At 33.1% G+C, this 14,955-nt stretch overlaps 1 protein-coding gene across 1 annotated transcript; it reads right to left on the bottom strand.

Moving 5' to 3' along the window:
* Positions 1-8,640: 8,640 nt before the first annotated feature.
* Positions 8,641-12,960, bottom strand: LOC133206029 (cornifelin homolog). Its single transcript, XM_061341936.1, has 5 exons — positions 12,906-12,960; positions 12,086-12,222; positions 11,630-11,735; positions 9,858-10,003; positions 8,641-9,597 (listed from the first exon to the last, which is right to left on the bottom strand). The coding sequence occupies exons 1-5, from the start codon at positions 12,922-12,924 to the stop codon at positions 9,493-9,495; spliced, it is 513 nt and encodes a 170-aa protein (XP_061197920.1). The 5' UTR covers positions 12,925-12,960; the 3' UTR covers positions 8,641-9,492.
* Between the last annotated feature and the right edge of the window lie 1,995 nt (positions 12,961-14,955).

Here is a 14,955-nt window from a genome sequence, read left to right as displayed (position 1 = left end):
ACCGGTAGGCTATCAGAACATTTGGTAAATATTTGTCCCAATTGTGTTGATGGTCCTAAACATATGCAATTAACATTGTCGCCAAGGTTTTATTACAGCGCTTGACCATTCCATCCAATTTCGGGCGAAAGGCCCTAGTTCTAGTCTTATAAATGTTGCCGTTCAGGGCAGTTCATTCTCCCTTATGCAACTTGTGGGTCTCCCAATTCTGTGAATTGGACAAAAGAACTCTGAGTCAGGATTAAAATGTGTAAAAATTTATTATTGCTTGTTGTATTTAATTTGCATAATCTCTTTGAATGATTATCCCTATTTCTTGCTCCCGTAGAAATAGTATTTCTCTCCCAGTTAGAAATGGGAATAAATTATTCTCAAATGGGAGAATTAAGTTTTAGGGAATTATAAATAAATTAACAAAAGTATAAAAGTATTTCCAAAAATACTGGGACTCCCTTCACAATACAATAGATAGTCATGGAAGAGCTATTTCACCTCCCACTAATTTTCTCCCACAGAACAATTCAATATAATTATTAAAAGTAAAAATAAAATATTATCCCAAAATTCATTAGCTCCCAGAATTAATTAATTAAATAATAGTAATTACCCATCGGCTATCGCTCCCAGACATTCTGGCGATACGAAATGTACAAGCTGACTTACAAAACTTACAAACTGACTGGTCGGTCGATCTTTGCTTGCTTATATTGGCATCGGGCTCGATTGTCATGACGTCACGATAAAGTGAAAATACCCGCCATCTTCGCATAGCAAAGAAGCTTTGATATGCTACCATGCCGATCGGACCGACTAAAGGAAACACGCACCCTAGGGTGCGGATAATTACTAATTGATACATTTGGGACTTATTGCTGATGAATTTCGTAAACATAAACTAAAACAATTGTAAACAGTTAAAGCGTGACTTGGGAATGTAAGATGTCGAGGGATTTTGGGGTAACGCTAATTACCGACCTCATCCCAATGATGAACTTGGTAAATATACAATTGATGATCAAAATAAAACATACAATGAATAAAACATTATTTGTCGTTTTATAGTCCAATATGTTACAGGGAATATAATTTAACTTGTACTGTGTATTTCCACAGAAAGTGCTTCCCATAGTAAAGGGAATAAATAGGGAACCGTAACATAAATACCAAGAAATATGTTACAAATTTCATTAAAATTTCCCTAACGAGGTTGGATCCTGATATTTAAGGACATTGGCAAGGTTCCTGGTTATTGTATAGAATTTATCAAGAACTTGTGTGTAGGTTTAAATGTACTAAACAGGCTATATTCTGGATCGTTTTACCTACCAATCCAACATTCTTTTTTAGATTTTGTCAAATTAGTGTTTTTACAATTCTTAATGCATTTCCTATGTAAATTGTTGTTAAAAGGGACTTACATAATTTTTCACCATAATATTTCTTCAAAACCCATTTATTTCATACAGTTTTTGCATTATATACATTATTGTATCTTCATTTCTTATGACTTCTAGATATTTTGGCTAAAAACGTATATATAGAAACAAGACATGGATATACCGGCACCGATCATCATTTTTGAGTTGCGTCCCTTAACAGCTAAAATTGGTCAAAAGACTGGTTGATTGTTTTTATCATGTAATTGGCTGAATTGATTGAAACACATTGTCATAAAAATATTGGCATGGATTTATCTTTAACTTTTATTCGTAGTTACTAAATGCTGATTCCTTCACACGACCTAAGAACTTTTCTCAATTGGCATGGTCGACCTACCTTTCAGCATATGTCACATCTTTGCCCTTCCCAACATACTGAGCATAACTATGGTAAATGACGACCTGTTGGCTCTTTGTCCCTGAATACAATGTACAACAAAGCCATTACTACTTTTCTTTCTTGCTGTATAGATGATTCTACCCGTTGAAGGAAGAACACGTGCTTTTGTTTACATCTGTAACATACGCTATATTGGTTTTCACCGCTTAGAGAATTCTACACGGGAGGTCACTCTCAATCACTATTTTATAAGTGAAAAAACCCATGTATTAAACCTTTTTTCTCCGGAAAACCCTGACTTGCCGATGTCCTTAAAGTTTTAAACTTTTATGTCAAGTATATTTTTAGTTTCTACACACATAGCTTAATTAAAAATCAGAACAAAAAATGGGGGTCAATATGCTTCTTTTGACGCTACAGTACATTTAATATGACCTTTTTGCACTGAAATTTGTGTCTTAATCAAAAATCACATCGTCGATGTTTCCCTCCAAAATTTTTATCCAAATAAATCATGGGACAAAATAAACTATTAGTCTATTTAGAAAAAGACACATTAAAATTGTGACTAAGAAAAAGTTTCAAATTGCTTCGCATAATCAGTTATTTGACCTTTCTGCACTCACAAAATATGATTTTTCTGGCAATAAAAATTTAACAAGCAAGAAAATTATTTTAAAGTCTTAAACTTTTGCTAAATTTAAGCAGATTGATCAAAGTTATCTTATATATTCAGAAAAGAAAAACAAAAGTGGGGGTCTATGATCAAATTTTTTAGATATTACTAAGAAAAAAGTGTTAATTTTATGTTAAAATTGGCTCAATGTTTTCCCGGACTTTCAGAATATATTTACTATATCTGTAACAATATAATGAATGAATTTATAAGAAATAATTTAATAGATATTTCAGAACCAGCATAAAACGTTTCACTACATAAAACAACTCTGTTTGCAACCAGCAAGGAAAAATAGGAGTCTAAACTTAACAGTACTGTATATATTTCAAAAGGGAAAAATTCATCATTTTCTTCTAAAAAACCTTCCGGCACAAAATATAGTTCCTGGCTTAATCCTGAATGGATTTGAATGGAATTTAATCGCGGTTTTTTCATTGCATGTCGTTTAACCTGCATTGTAGAATCCAGGTTTAATGTTAGAACATAAAAATGATGCAGAATTTTAGAAATAAAGGTCCAGACCAAAATCTGCTCAAAAGCTCAGGATCGAACCTCCTTAAATAAACGGCTTTCATACTGTCAACCTTAATCATATGGACGCTTCAGTCCATTTAATAAACTAGTCTTGAACTACAAGTACATGCCAACAGTGATTTCTGGCAATGCTCTCAATAAGTCTGCTGCCTCAGTCCCATTGGAAACCCTGTTTGATCCAATTGCCTACTTGATTTCCCTGCAGCACGGTTCTTCAGTTTTCTGCACTGTGGACAGCTTGGTACATAGCTTCTTACATCCTGCTGTAGGTCGCCCGCGTGGCGCAGTGGTTAGAGCGTTCGCTCTAGAGTCGCAGCGTAATTAAGGAGTTGATCCTTACGTCGCGGGTTCGAATCCCACTGTGGGACGTGGAGACCGGTCTTTCGAATGAGACCGTATAAACCGAGATCCCGTGTTGCAGTAGGTGCTGGCACGAAAAAGATCCCTCGCTGCTCAATGGCTGTAAGTGCCGAACATAGGACAAAATTTGCAGCTCTCCACCGGGAGGTGGTGGCGTCTCCATATGAGTGAAAAATTTTCGAGAGGTACGTTAAATTACACACAAACAAACAAACATCTCTTTACCTACAAAAATATCTTTTAAACAAACAAAGATATAATTTATGTCTTATCCCTTTTCCTTTTCCTAAATAAACATTTTTTCCCTAAAATTCTCGAGAGGGACGTTAAACAACATACAAACAAACAAAACATCCTGCTTTAGCCCAGCCCTATAGTAGAATAGTAGCGTTCTCTAGATTTGACTTATTCTAGAGTCTTGTTCTTCACTCCAGATGTTCGGGCATCATTACACTGCTGTAGAATATTTCTCCTTTTAAAGACAAGGGACAATAACTTGGTGAGTCTTTTCATTACCTATACACTGTCTGCACTAAAGGTAACCTTAAAATTTTTGACTCCACTGGATGCAAATCGATTTGATATAACTTTGTCTTCTTGCTTGATCTCAACAGATTTTTGACGCTCTTTATTCTTATTACTGAGTATTTTAAAAAATCTCCTCATCCTCGTCTAGAAGATTTGTAATAGAACATGGATGTTGTTGTTATAACATCCACCTTGTGACTATTCCTCAGATGTGGGGTTCAATTTTGTGAGTTGGCACGTTTTTCTCCGAGTCTTTGGAAAATAAACATTGATGAATACTTAGGCTACTGGCATTACAATGCTTTGTACCGTGTCTATGCCATATATCCAGTTCATACGTGCAAAGGATCTCTATCCGTCTTGCTATCTGACCAGGTGGTTCTTTAAAATTGAACAGCAATTTCAAAACACTATGGTCTGTCCTTGTAATCTAGTGTCCATACCAGTAATACCAGAAATGCTTGCACGCTAACACTACTGCCAGAAATTCTTTTTGAAAGACGCATTATGTCTTTCTGATTAGACAATGTCTTGCTAACGTAAGCTATTTCTTTTATTTGTCCTTCTATTTTCTGAGAAGAACTGTGCCAAAGCCGTCTTACTAGCGTTATTAGGATAAACAGGAAGCAAGGCCAGGGTGAGAGAGTATTGTTGTTAACCAAATGATATTGGAATTCCTTGAAAGTTTAAGCTGTTTGGCTCTTAGTAATCCAATCAATTTTCCCCTTTCCTGTTCGGTTTGATCAAAGGTAAACCACATATAAATCTATGGTAATAGCCACATAATCTTGTAAATAATCCAACCTCAATGACTTTCAATGGAACAGGGCGTTTTTTGATGGCTGAGATATTCTGTGGTTCAGTCTCTGTGTCCCCTCTAGCTGCAATAAATGTAGCCCTCTCTATGCTTTTTTTAGGGAGGGGGCTACAACTCCTTTGGATCTCCGTAAAGGTGCAAGTGAGGGAATGATTCACTACCGCACGAATTTTGGAAAGTGACTACTTTATTAACATTTCTTACCTGGACTAAAAAAATGTAGTAATACAAGACTTAAATTCATCCAAATAGTTAATGAAGAAAATACATCGGTTATTTTTCCTGCATGTCAACATCACAACTTGAATACTTGGTATCGCAGTTACCTCGCGGTTATCTAACTTACTGACGCTTTTTGCATCGGAATCGAGGAAGCTATAATATAAATCTCACAAGATTTCTGGGGCATAAGTAGTGGCAATCGAATGATTCGAACAATCATTATGCTTAAAGTACAATGTATTGCCTAGGGTTGAACCCCAAATACTAGGTTGTCTAATATGGAATGGTTAAAGTATTCTATCAGCTTCTAAACGGAACGATTTTAAGGAAGAAATGGTTTAAAAAGTCAGCTTAGGGAAAAGTATCATCAAAAATGTAATATACAAGGATTAACTCCTAACAAAGTTTTATTAGCGTGGTTCAGCGAATGTTCAGCAAGATATTTCACGAGGACTTCTTTCTTGTCTCTCTTTATAAATGATCGATCTTGCATTGGCCTCAGCCAACAGACTTCTCCTACCTCCACCATGAAAGAGTTCCGTTAAGTTAAGTAATCGCGATTCAAGTATTGTCTGCCATGTTTACTGCCCTTGATCGATTTTATTTTGGGACATCCAATGAGAATTCGAGAGCAAGGCAGTGGATCTTATAGATATCCCTTATTTTAAGCATAAACAACTCTATAAATGAATAAAATTTCACATGGAATGCTTTTATTTATAGATATTAGAGTGATACCATACGACGAAATTATTTATCTGCAGCGATATTTACTATTGCAGGCTATTCTAAATTCAAGTGCAAGTCAGTACATCACGCGAGACCTGTCATGACAGCTAAGGAAGACGACTGGAAAACATGCAGTACTGTAGTATTATACCTTTTATATTGCCTGAAGACGTCCGTATTTGAAAAAAAAAATTTGCACCATTCTATAGAATTGTAACCCTCTTCTAAAATCATCAGATCAAGAATATCGTAGAGGGCTACATTATTGCAGCTTAAAGTAATCAAAACAAAGAGCAAACATGGGCAGAATAATGTTGATAATGAATTTAAATCTTAATAAAAAATTCCGATCAGTAGAAATCAAAACCGGTTTCATGCAACTTAAAAAGGTCGTTAAAAAAGCTTCAATCATACGTTGAAAGGGTGACTTTCAAGATTAGTCATGAAATTATGCTCATGAAATGCAAAATAGCTCGATATGTGGCATCAAATTCGAGTTTCTTCGGGCATATCAAACATATCTTGAATTAAAATTGCATAATCGAGAGTCTAGACCTTAACTTACAAATACAGTGTACCTGGATAATTTTGTTAATGAGTGGCAGATCACTCTATATGGAAAATCGTAACGTTGCAGTGTTTCTTAATAAGTTAATTCGGCCCCAGGATAATGAAGCAGGTTTAGAGTAGAGTCCGCATTTGAACATTGTCTTAAAGTTTTATATATAGAAAATACATAAAATTTGAAAAGTTAATTGAAAATTGTTTTCTTTGTTGTAAATTTTAATTTATAAGTGTCACTTTATAAAAGATTTTCATTTTTTGAGTGAATAGAATTTTAAATTTATAGTCTAGGACTGTTTTATGATTCTGGGACCTGATAACCTTACCCTTAAAAAAAACACAAAATGTTCCTTTTATCTGTTTATGTAAAATAGTAAACCCCCAAAATGGCCCAGACAGACTCACATAACGTTGAATGTGTGTAAGACAGATGTACATTTACTCATTGTTTTCTCGAGTGCCGGTGTTGTAGAGTAGGATTTCCCCCATAGCCAGCTTTCCTCCTTTGGAATCTGTACTCTAGAGTAGAACCCCCCCCCCCCCCCCGCGAGGGGAAATCTCACATTGGAGCCAAATTACCCACTCTTTCTTTCTCAGAGTAGGATTTCCCCTCTTTTATCAATGCTTACATGTACATCATGTCGACAATAATGTGACAAAATGTTTATATGAAAGTCAATTAATTTTCTCTAATGGAAATATTGGTGTTTTGGTCTCATGATCATGAATTGTCAAATGTAGTATGAAATCTTAAAATATACAATTCAGATCATTGAGTCTCAACCCAAAATTTTAACTTATGGGAAATAATTAATTAGTCACTTCAAAAATAGTAAGACTCGATGTCTCAACACCTCCTCCCAGTGCAGTTGTACCTGCTTGCTAACGAATTTTAAATAATATCAGGGCACTTTTAGTGATTTGATTATTTGCTTGCCCTCTAAACGCCCAGTATTTTATCCATAGATCCTTCTTTTTTTCCCCTTTTCTTGAAAGGGAAAAAAGGCTACATGTGAAACCATAAACACAACAATACAAGAAACACTGCTTTTGCAGGCCATAGCATAAATATGTACTCTCTACCCCAGCGATGTAATATTGGATTTGAGAGCAGATAGCAAATACTGTCTGAAAGATTTGCAAAATTTTTTAACTTTCAGAAATAATGCCCATTTTCAGTTCCATGACAATATTTAAACACCAGAATTTTTAGAGAGATACTTACATATATGAACATATAGTTTGAAATACAATTTGAGAAAAAAATCCATTTAAAATAAAATTCCTTTTTTGTTAAGAACTATGGATACAGTTAAAATTTGTCCAAACGATCACATAGTACCATTTTTCCATGCAGAAATTAGTTTTACCAGTGAAAAGAATAAGATTTTAATGTTCAAGAATTTAGTTGGACGGTTACTGAGAAAAATGAGATATAAAATTTTTATTTTTCATACTTCGTATGTTTCAATGGAACTTGTCGTCATTTTCAAGAAGGGACGCTTGTAATATGTGTCGCCCATTTCCCCTCATACATAGAACAGCTATGATATTTTAGGGGGGAAAATTGGCTCTGGGGGAAATCGCACTCGAAACTATTACACAGAGGAGGATTTCCTCCCGGAAAATTGAATCTGTAAGGGAAATCCTACACTAGAGTCATTTTTCCGGGGGAAAATCCTACTCTAGAGCCAGTTTTTCGGAGTGGAAAGATTTTAGAGGGATAAGCCTACTCTATAAGACCGGTAGCATCCATAATGATTGTTAACTTCAATAAATGTTAGAATTATAGCTAGCTTTTTTCCAATGCAGAAGATGAAGATAAGGAACAGTGAACGATCTGACATATATATATATATATATATATATATATATATATATATATATATATATATATATATATATATATATATAAAGAGTAACTCACGGACATGGAAACTCCAACCATATCATTGAAAATAATTGTTACAAAATGCTTTAATATGTACTTATTATTACTGATTGCTAACTGATTGTTGGTTGGAAATAAGATATGTGAAGAAGTAATGAAATATTGCTTAAAATTAGCTGTTGTCCTTAAAGTTCTGAATTCCACTTAGAGTTAATATTTATTGTGTGATAGGATGCAAAACGACTTTATACAGCACTCAATGTTAAACAAATGTCACTATGAAATAATGATTAGGAGTTATCATACAAAATTGAAGTAAATTTAACCTTTGTTCTGAAATTTTTTTTAGTAAGTTGCTGCCTAGTATTGCAAATATTGAAATGAAAGGTATTTGATTGATCGTTGAGTCAACTTTGTTCATATTTGTATACATGTTTAAAGTACATTAAAATGCTGCATATTACCATTATCAAGAAAGGGATCTTAAATGTCCTGTTATTATTTGTTTCTAGTTGTTAAGGAATGACAGGCAGAAAATGTTGTTTACAAAACTTTATTTCTAGTGCAGTGTATGCAATTTCCATACAAGGTTACCTGGTAAAGCACTTTAGTTCATAAGGACTTTCTGCTTTCTGGGTATATACAAAAGGGTTACTCGAATAATGATTTCGCATTCCTGATTTGAAGTGCTGAAAAAAACTTCTTGACATTTTTTTCAGTTATGATCTGATCTGCTTCTTTATCTTCAGTTAATTCTCTCCCGGTGGCCACAATTTGAATATCCACTACATGTATCCAGGATGCTTCGTTAAAAATGAAATTTTGAAAACGAAAATTATAATCATTATCTTTTTTAAAAGGGGATTTTTTCAAGAATAAAAATAGCAATGCATTACTTATTTGATAAGAACCAATTCGACAAAAGAAAGATATAAGAAAACTCTAACAACTATGATCATTTTTTCTTGGATGCTTTTTTGTAAATAAATTTAAGCGATCTCCAAATATTCTAGCAATAAAAATCTCATTTTCAGAATATGTTTTAAGGGGGGAAGGGGGTACAAGCACAAAAAAGAAAGAAAAAAGAGATGCTAGAAGTTTTACAAAATTCAAAGAAATTCCTTAAAAATAACCATTTTTCTACTTATTATGGGTCCATACTAGGTAAAAATGTATGATCATATAAATTTTATACAAAATCTCTTGCTTTTTACACAGAAAAAGGAATACTATATCAACAATGGAAAGATCAAATTAAAAAAAATTCAACAGTTTTACGATACATTTATATGTAATATATATGTCAAAATAGAGTATCACAGCTTATTCTAATGTTTCACCCCAAAAACACTATACATATTGTGGTGTAACAGCAATGATGGTTAAATGTCAGTGAATGTGGTTCAGCTGGATGTTGTCGTATTCACGTGACAGTTGACACATGACGCATTGTGGACACCAGCAGACCATACAACAGTCATCACAGATACTGCCCTGTAATATATAGAAAACAAGTAAAAAATATTTCCCAATATGTAGTGCAATTTAATCCAATGAAAGTAAAATTCTGTTTTAATTGTGATAAAATAAGTTTTAATAGCAGAATTATAGCAGAAAAATTTTTTACGATATGCGATTTACGATTTTATGCTATCAAGACTTTGTAAACAGGAGGGTAAGAAATATTTTTAGATGTATTTATATTTTTATATTTATATTTTTATTTATATCAGGTTGACTCATACAAAACTTACATGGATGTTGTTCTCTGCACGGATCTTGGTTCGGAGAGGAATCAATGCACCGGTTCCAGAGATTGCACATGGCAGACAGCATGACTCTCCGAGCTTATTGGACAGGTAACACATGTAAAATTGTGGACAAAAGAACACGGCACAGCCTATAACGAAGAATGGGAAAAAATAGAATAATGTAACATCTTAAATCGTAAGAAAGAATTGATAAATCATTTAAAAAGAACAATAATTGAAGCATAAACTATTTTGGGCTTATCGGTAACATACTGACCTTTAGAGTAGGCTTTCCCCTCTAAAATCTTTCCCCCAGAAAACTGGCTCTAGAGTAGGATTTCCCTCCCAGAAAAATGACTCTAGAGTAAGATTTCCCCTACGAAAATCCCAAATTGATTCGACACTATGTAATAGTTATAGAGTGTTATTTCCCCCAGAGCCTACACCCACTAAAATATCATGGTTGTACTTATGTATAAAGGGGGAGGGGTGACACATTGTTACAAGCGTCCCTTCTTCAAAAAGGCGACCAGTTCCATTAAAATATACGAAGAATGAAAATTGAAAATTTTAAATCTAACTTTTCTCAGTAACAAATTCTTTTGAAGTATTAAAATCGGTTGGACAATTTTTTACCGTATCCGTGGAAACAAAAAGAAATTTTATTTTAACATTTTTTCTCAATTGTGTTTCAAACTACATGTACATGCATATAATACTAATGTGTGTCTCTCCAAGGTCATGGTGTTTAAATATTCAAAATAACTGCTTTTGAACTTAAATTGGGTCATTTATTTCTTAAAAAAAAAAAGGTGAAATTTGGTAAAACTTTAAGAGAGTATTTGCTCTCTGTTTTCAAATCCAGTATTACACCGCTGGGGTCGAGGGGACAACCAATGCTTCGGCTTGCAAACGCATTGTTTCTTGTATCCTTTTTCCCCCCGTTTTTTTCACCCTTTAAAGAACTCCTCGATTCAAATACTGATTTCACTGAAGAGACATAATTTGTCGAAATGCGCATCTAGTGCATCAAAATTGGTACCGTATAAGATTTACATACTCATAAAATGGGATGTGGAACCTATCAATAACATAAATTTTAGAATTTTCTCACTCATTGTTTGTAAAAAAAGATCGATCCTTATTTAAAATACTTGGCCTTTGGAGGGCAAATTATCAAGTCACTATAGGTGTCCTGATGTACATGTTAAAATTCGTGAACAAACAGGTGCCGCTGGGCTGAGAGAGGATGCTGAGACATCAACTCACAATTTTTTTAGTGACTAATTTTACAATTTGCTATCATTAAAATTTTGGGTTGAGACTCAATGCTTTGAACTAAATTCATGTCTTTGACGATTTCATACTAAATTTGACAATTCTTAAATCGAAAACAATTCATATTTTCATTAAAATTTGACTTTTATATAAACTTTTAGCCAAATATGTCGATATGATTTAAGCTTTGAGAAAAGGGGAAATTCTACTCTGAGATAGAAAGAGGGGAAATTTTGCTCCAGTGTGGGATTTCCCCTCGGGAGAAATCTTACTCTGGAGTAGATATTCCTGGAGGAAAGCTGGCTATGGGGGAAATCCTACTCTACAACATCGGTATCTAATAAATGAAATTATACTGGACAATCATTCCACATCCCTTATTCTAAGGTGCATGTGTAAAAAAAATGTTCCCAATATATATCAATGATCATAATATGAAAGTTGAAGAAAAGAAAATAAGCCCCACACAAAAACATGTATTTCAAATGCAAACATACAGGATCCAAAATCTTCAAAACAACCACATACGCCTGTGCTCCAGTTCCGTTTTGGAGGTCGAGTTGGGGCCTGTTGTTGTACAACCACAGTGGTGTTGGTGGTATGCTGTCATTACAGGAAAAAAAGAAATTCTTTAAATCAATTTCCTGAAGTCTTTATGTTTTGGCACTTATAGTTTTAATAGTTAAAAAGGAACATGTAGACTGAAGTCTGAGGGAAAAAGATTTTAATTCAAAACAGGTAAATACAAGATTTTCCAGCGCTACAGCCTTTAAAAGTTTTGAATAATATGCACAATGCAGTCTTTTAGTGTGGATTTATCGTTTATCGATAAATGCAAATGGAAGACATTCGTCATAATTTTTGAACAAGGATGCGATGCGAGACTTTTAAAAAGCGTTATTGAACAACTCAAACACCTTTATGAAGTTTGATTAGAATAACAAAATGCTCACGTAACCAAATGGTTGTCCAGGTCCCGGTTGACCCGTTATTGGGCCAGACTGTCCTGAATACTGGGGAGGGGGTCCCTGTCCGTCATGATGCTGGACTTGATTTGGAGATCCAGTTTTAGGCTGAGGGCCTTTTTTTCCTGTTAAGATTGAGAAAATTGACTTTAAGTATTTCTTTAAAATTTGAATTTGGTTCTTCTTTGATGTGTTTATGGTATTACACACCACAAAAAGAGTACTTGCCATTACAAGACTACCTCAGTTTTTTCCCCAAACATTGAATATTGATTTTTCATCTTCACGTCAACCATTCTAGAGTGATTTTTTTACCATAAACTTTGACATTTATCGTTTTTCTTCTTCGAATTAGGACTCTCAAGATAGCATCGTATATTTTTTTTTTTTAGAAAAACGGTAAGAATAAGTTCATTTACTCGCTACTTAATCTAAATTAGACGCACCATCTGCATAAAATTAAAGCGCATAAAGCTAATGGTTGACTTTTGATTATGTTAAAATATGATTTGACATGAAATATGCACATCGCTCTCATAATACAAATCAGGATATCATATCAGAAATAAAACATCAGCTTTAATAAAAAAAAAATCATAAAGAAAAAAATCCATCAACTAATTAATTTACCCGCAAATTAGATCTGACATTTACAATCATATAAATGCAACTCAATTCATTTTTCCTTAATTTAACTATAAAATAAAATGAGTTTAAATCATTTTTTTTTTATTTTTCAAGAACATAAGTTCTTATTCTTAAGTTCTTATATTCAAAATAAAAGAAATTTGTTCTCGGACATACAGACCTGATTGACCGTCCGACATATTGCTTGTGCAGGTAACCAAGATAAACTCATTAAAATAATTATTGTAGCTTTATGCAGAAAGAGGCGGAGATTTCTATTTAGCCAGCACAGGTGACATCATAATATACGACGAGGAGCAACAAGAGCATACAAATATCGATCATTGAAAAGAAATTAGCATTTTCAAACCTGAGATTTGGAAAACATCAGACCGTATTAAAGACGCGGTGTCAATGTTAAAAAAAGTTTTACAAATTTATGCCATAGTATCGAAATACTGTGTTTTCACTCGATCTAAAATTGAAATAAAGCCACTTTCGTGAAACATATTTCTAGTATACACATAACAGGTTATCATTTTATGATAAGCAACATATGATATATTTGTATTAACACGTATATAGCATTTAATGATCAGCTGGTATAAATACTTATAAGTAATTATCTCAATTAAATATACAAATAAAACTTAACTGCTATGGCTATATTTTCAAATTTTTACAAATTTTTACATTTTTGAAACACTTTTACTTTTGTATCAGACTTTCCCAACAGATACCTGACACAACAAATGCTTGGACTTACTTAATAAAAAAAAGAATTTCTTTTCTTAAATGTTGACGTAATGGTAAATACAAAAGTCAATAATCGTTAATTTAAAGAAAAAAATTGTAGTATCCACTGATAAGAGTCACAGTTTAATTCTTTGTATAGGAAATTCATTTCCTTATTTAAGTTAAATACTAATGCTTGAAAGAGTAAAAAAAAAAATCTCATCAAAACTCTCAAATTTCTTATGATCTTTGTTTTACATGAACTATAGAATTAGTTTTTATTTACTTGTGACACTTTATGTATATCTTGCAAATGTAAAAGTAGATTTAAAGTAAAAAAGATTTTTTTACTAAAGAGTACTTTGTAATCTGTTCATAGTTCTAAGACATCGAATTCAGATTTCTTTATATTTTCGAATTCACTTTGTTCCTATTATTCATTTGAAAAAGAAAATACTCTGATACATGAATAAATGAATGAGTTCTCCAAAATCTTCAAACGATTGTTTTTTCGTTTTCCAAATGTACGGAGACGTGTTTTGACTTTTACTTGAAGTTGTTAACAATCTAACAATGTCTAAGGGAATTAAACTAGATGTATCTAAAAATTTCAAAAAAAATTTGCTAATTTATATATAGCGTAATACATAAAGCTGAATGCATGATGTAACCAAGTGTTTGCATGTCTTCATCAAATTCTAAGCAGATCTACCAAGAAAAATTGATGACATAATAGAAGATTCCAACCGAACATCTCGTTTTGCTTCTAATAAGTCGCTTTATAAACGTCATTTTTTTTATATACGTGAAACTCGAACTGATACATGAAATTCATCAGAAATTTCTGAAATATCTAGTGAAATTGATATACAAACGTGATAATTTTTACAATTAGACTCAGCAAGCGGAGGTCCGTAGAAATGTTTTGTGTGATTGATGGGCGTTTTATGCACACGATCATTCGAGTAATCATTTTAAAAAAATGTAAAATACCCGTGAAAGGAAATCAAGCTTGTGTAATCCTTTTGAATACTTTACAGATGTTTTGTCTGCCCAAAAATCTAAGTTAGAAGGAGAGAGTATGTCTGCTTATCCACAAAATGACAAAAAATGTTTAGGAAAGCCTTTAATTTTGTTCTTTGTGGAGGAATCGTTGGTCCTGGATGACTCTGGTAAATGATATTGTGCTGGAATTATTGTGTATGAGGTTGGTAATCTTTGATTGACCTTAAGTTTTATCTGGATACAAAAAAGAACACATATATACATACATACGAACGTACTTTTTTGCAATTTAAAACATCATGCGATACTTGTTTCTCGAATAAAAGCTTTGGATTGAATTCTTACTTCTAGCTAAATCCATTACTCTAGCTTTTAACAAAATTAAGGTCTTTCATTCTTTTGAATGAAAATACATGTATATCTTTACGAATTATCCTTTATATATATTAGAAATCATATCATTTCATAGCTTTTCACAAATACCAGTGATA

The sequence above is a fragment of the Saccostrea echinata genome, unplaced genomic scaffold, assembly GCF_033153115.1.
Source record: "Saccostrea echinata isolate AGI-Se365-2 ecotype Australia unplaced genomic scaffold, CSIRO_AGI_Sech_v1 ptg000054l, whole genome shotgun sequence".
Lineage (NCBI taxonomy): Eukaryota > Metazoa > Mollusca > Bivalvia > Ostreida > Ostreidae > Saccostrea > Saccostrea echinata.
Note: the sequence above shows the minus strand (reverse complement) of the source record. Positions and strands in the feature narration are given on the sequence as shown.

Excerpts from the sequence above, each read along its gene's own strand:
- LOC133206029 (XM_061341936.1), bottom strand. Across the intron at positions 11,736-12,085 it reads CTGGACAACCATTTGGTTAC|CATACCACCAACACCACTGT; the intron begins GTGAGCATTTTG and ends CTGTAATGACAG. Across the intron at positions 9,598-9,857 it reads GTGCAGAGAACAACATCCAT|GGCAGTATCTGTGATGACTG; the intron begins GTAAGTTTTGTA and ends TATATATTACAG.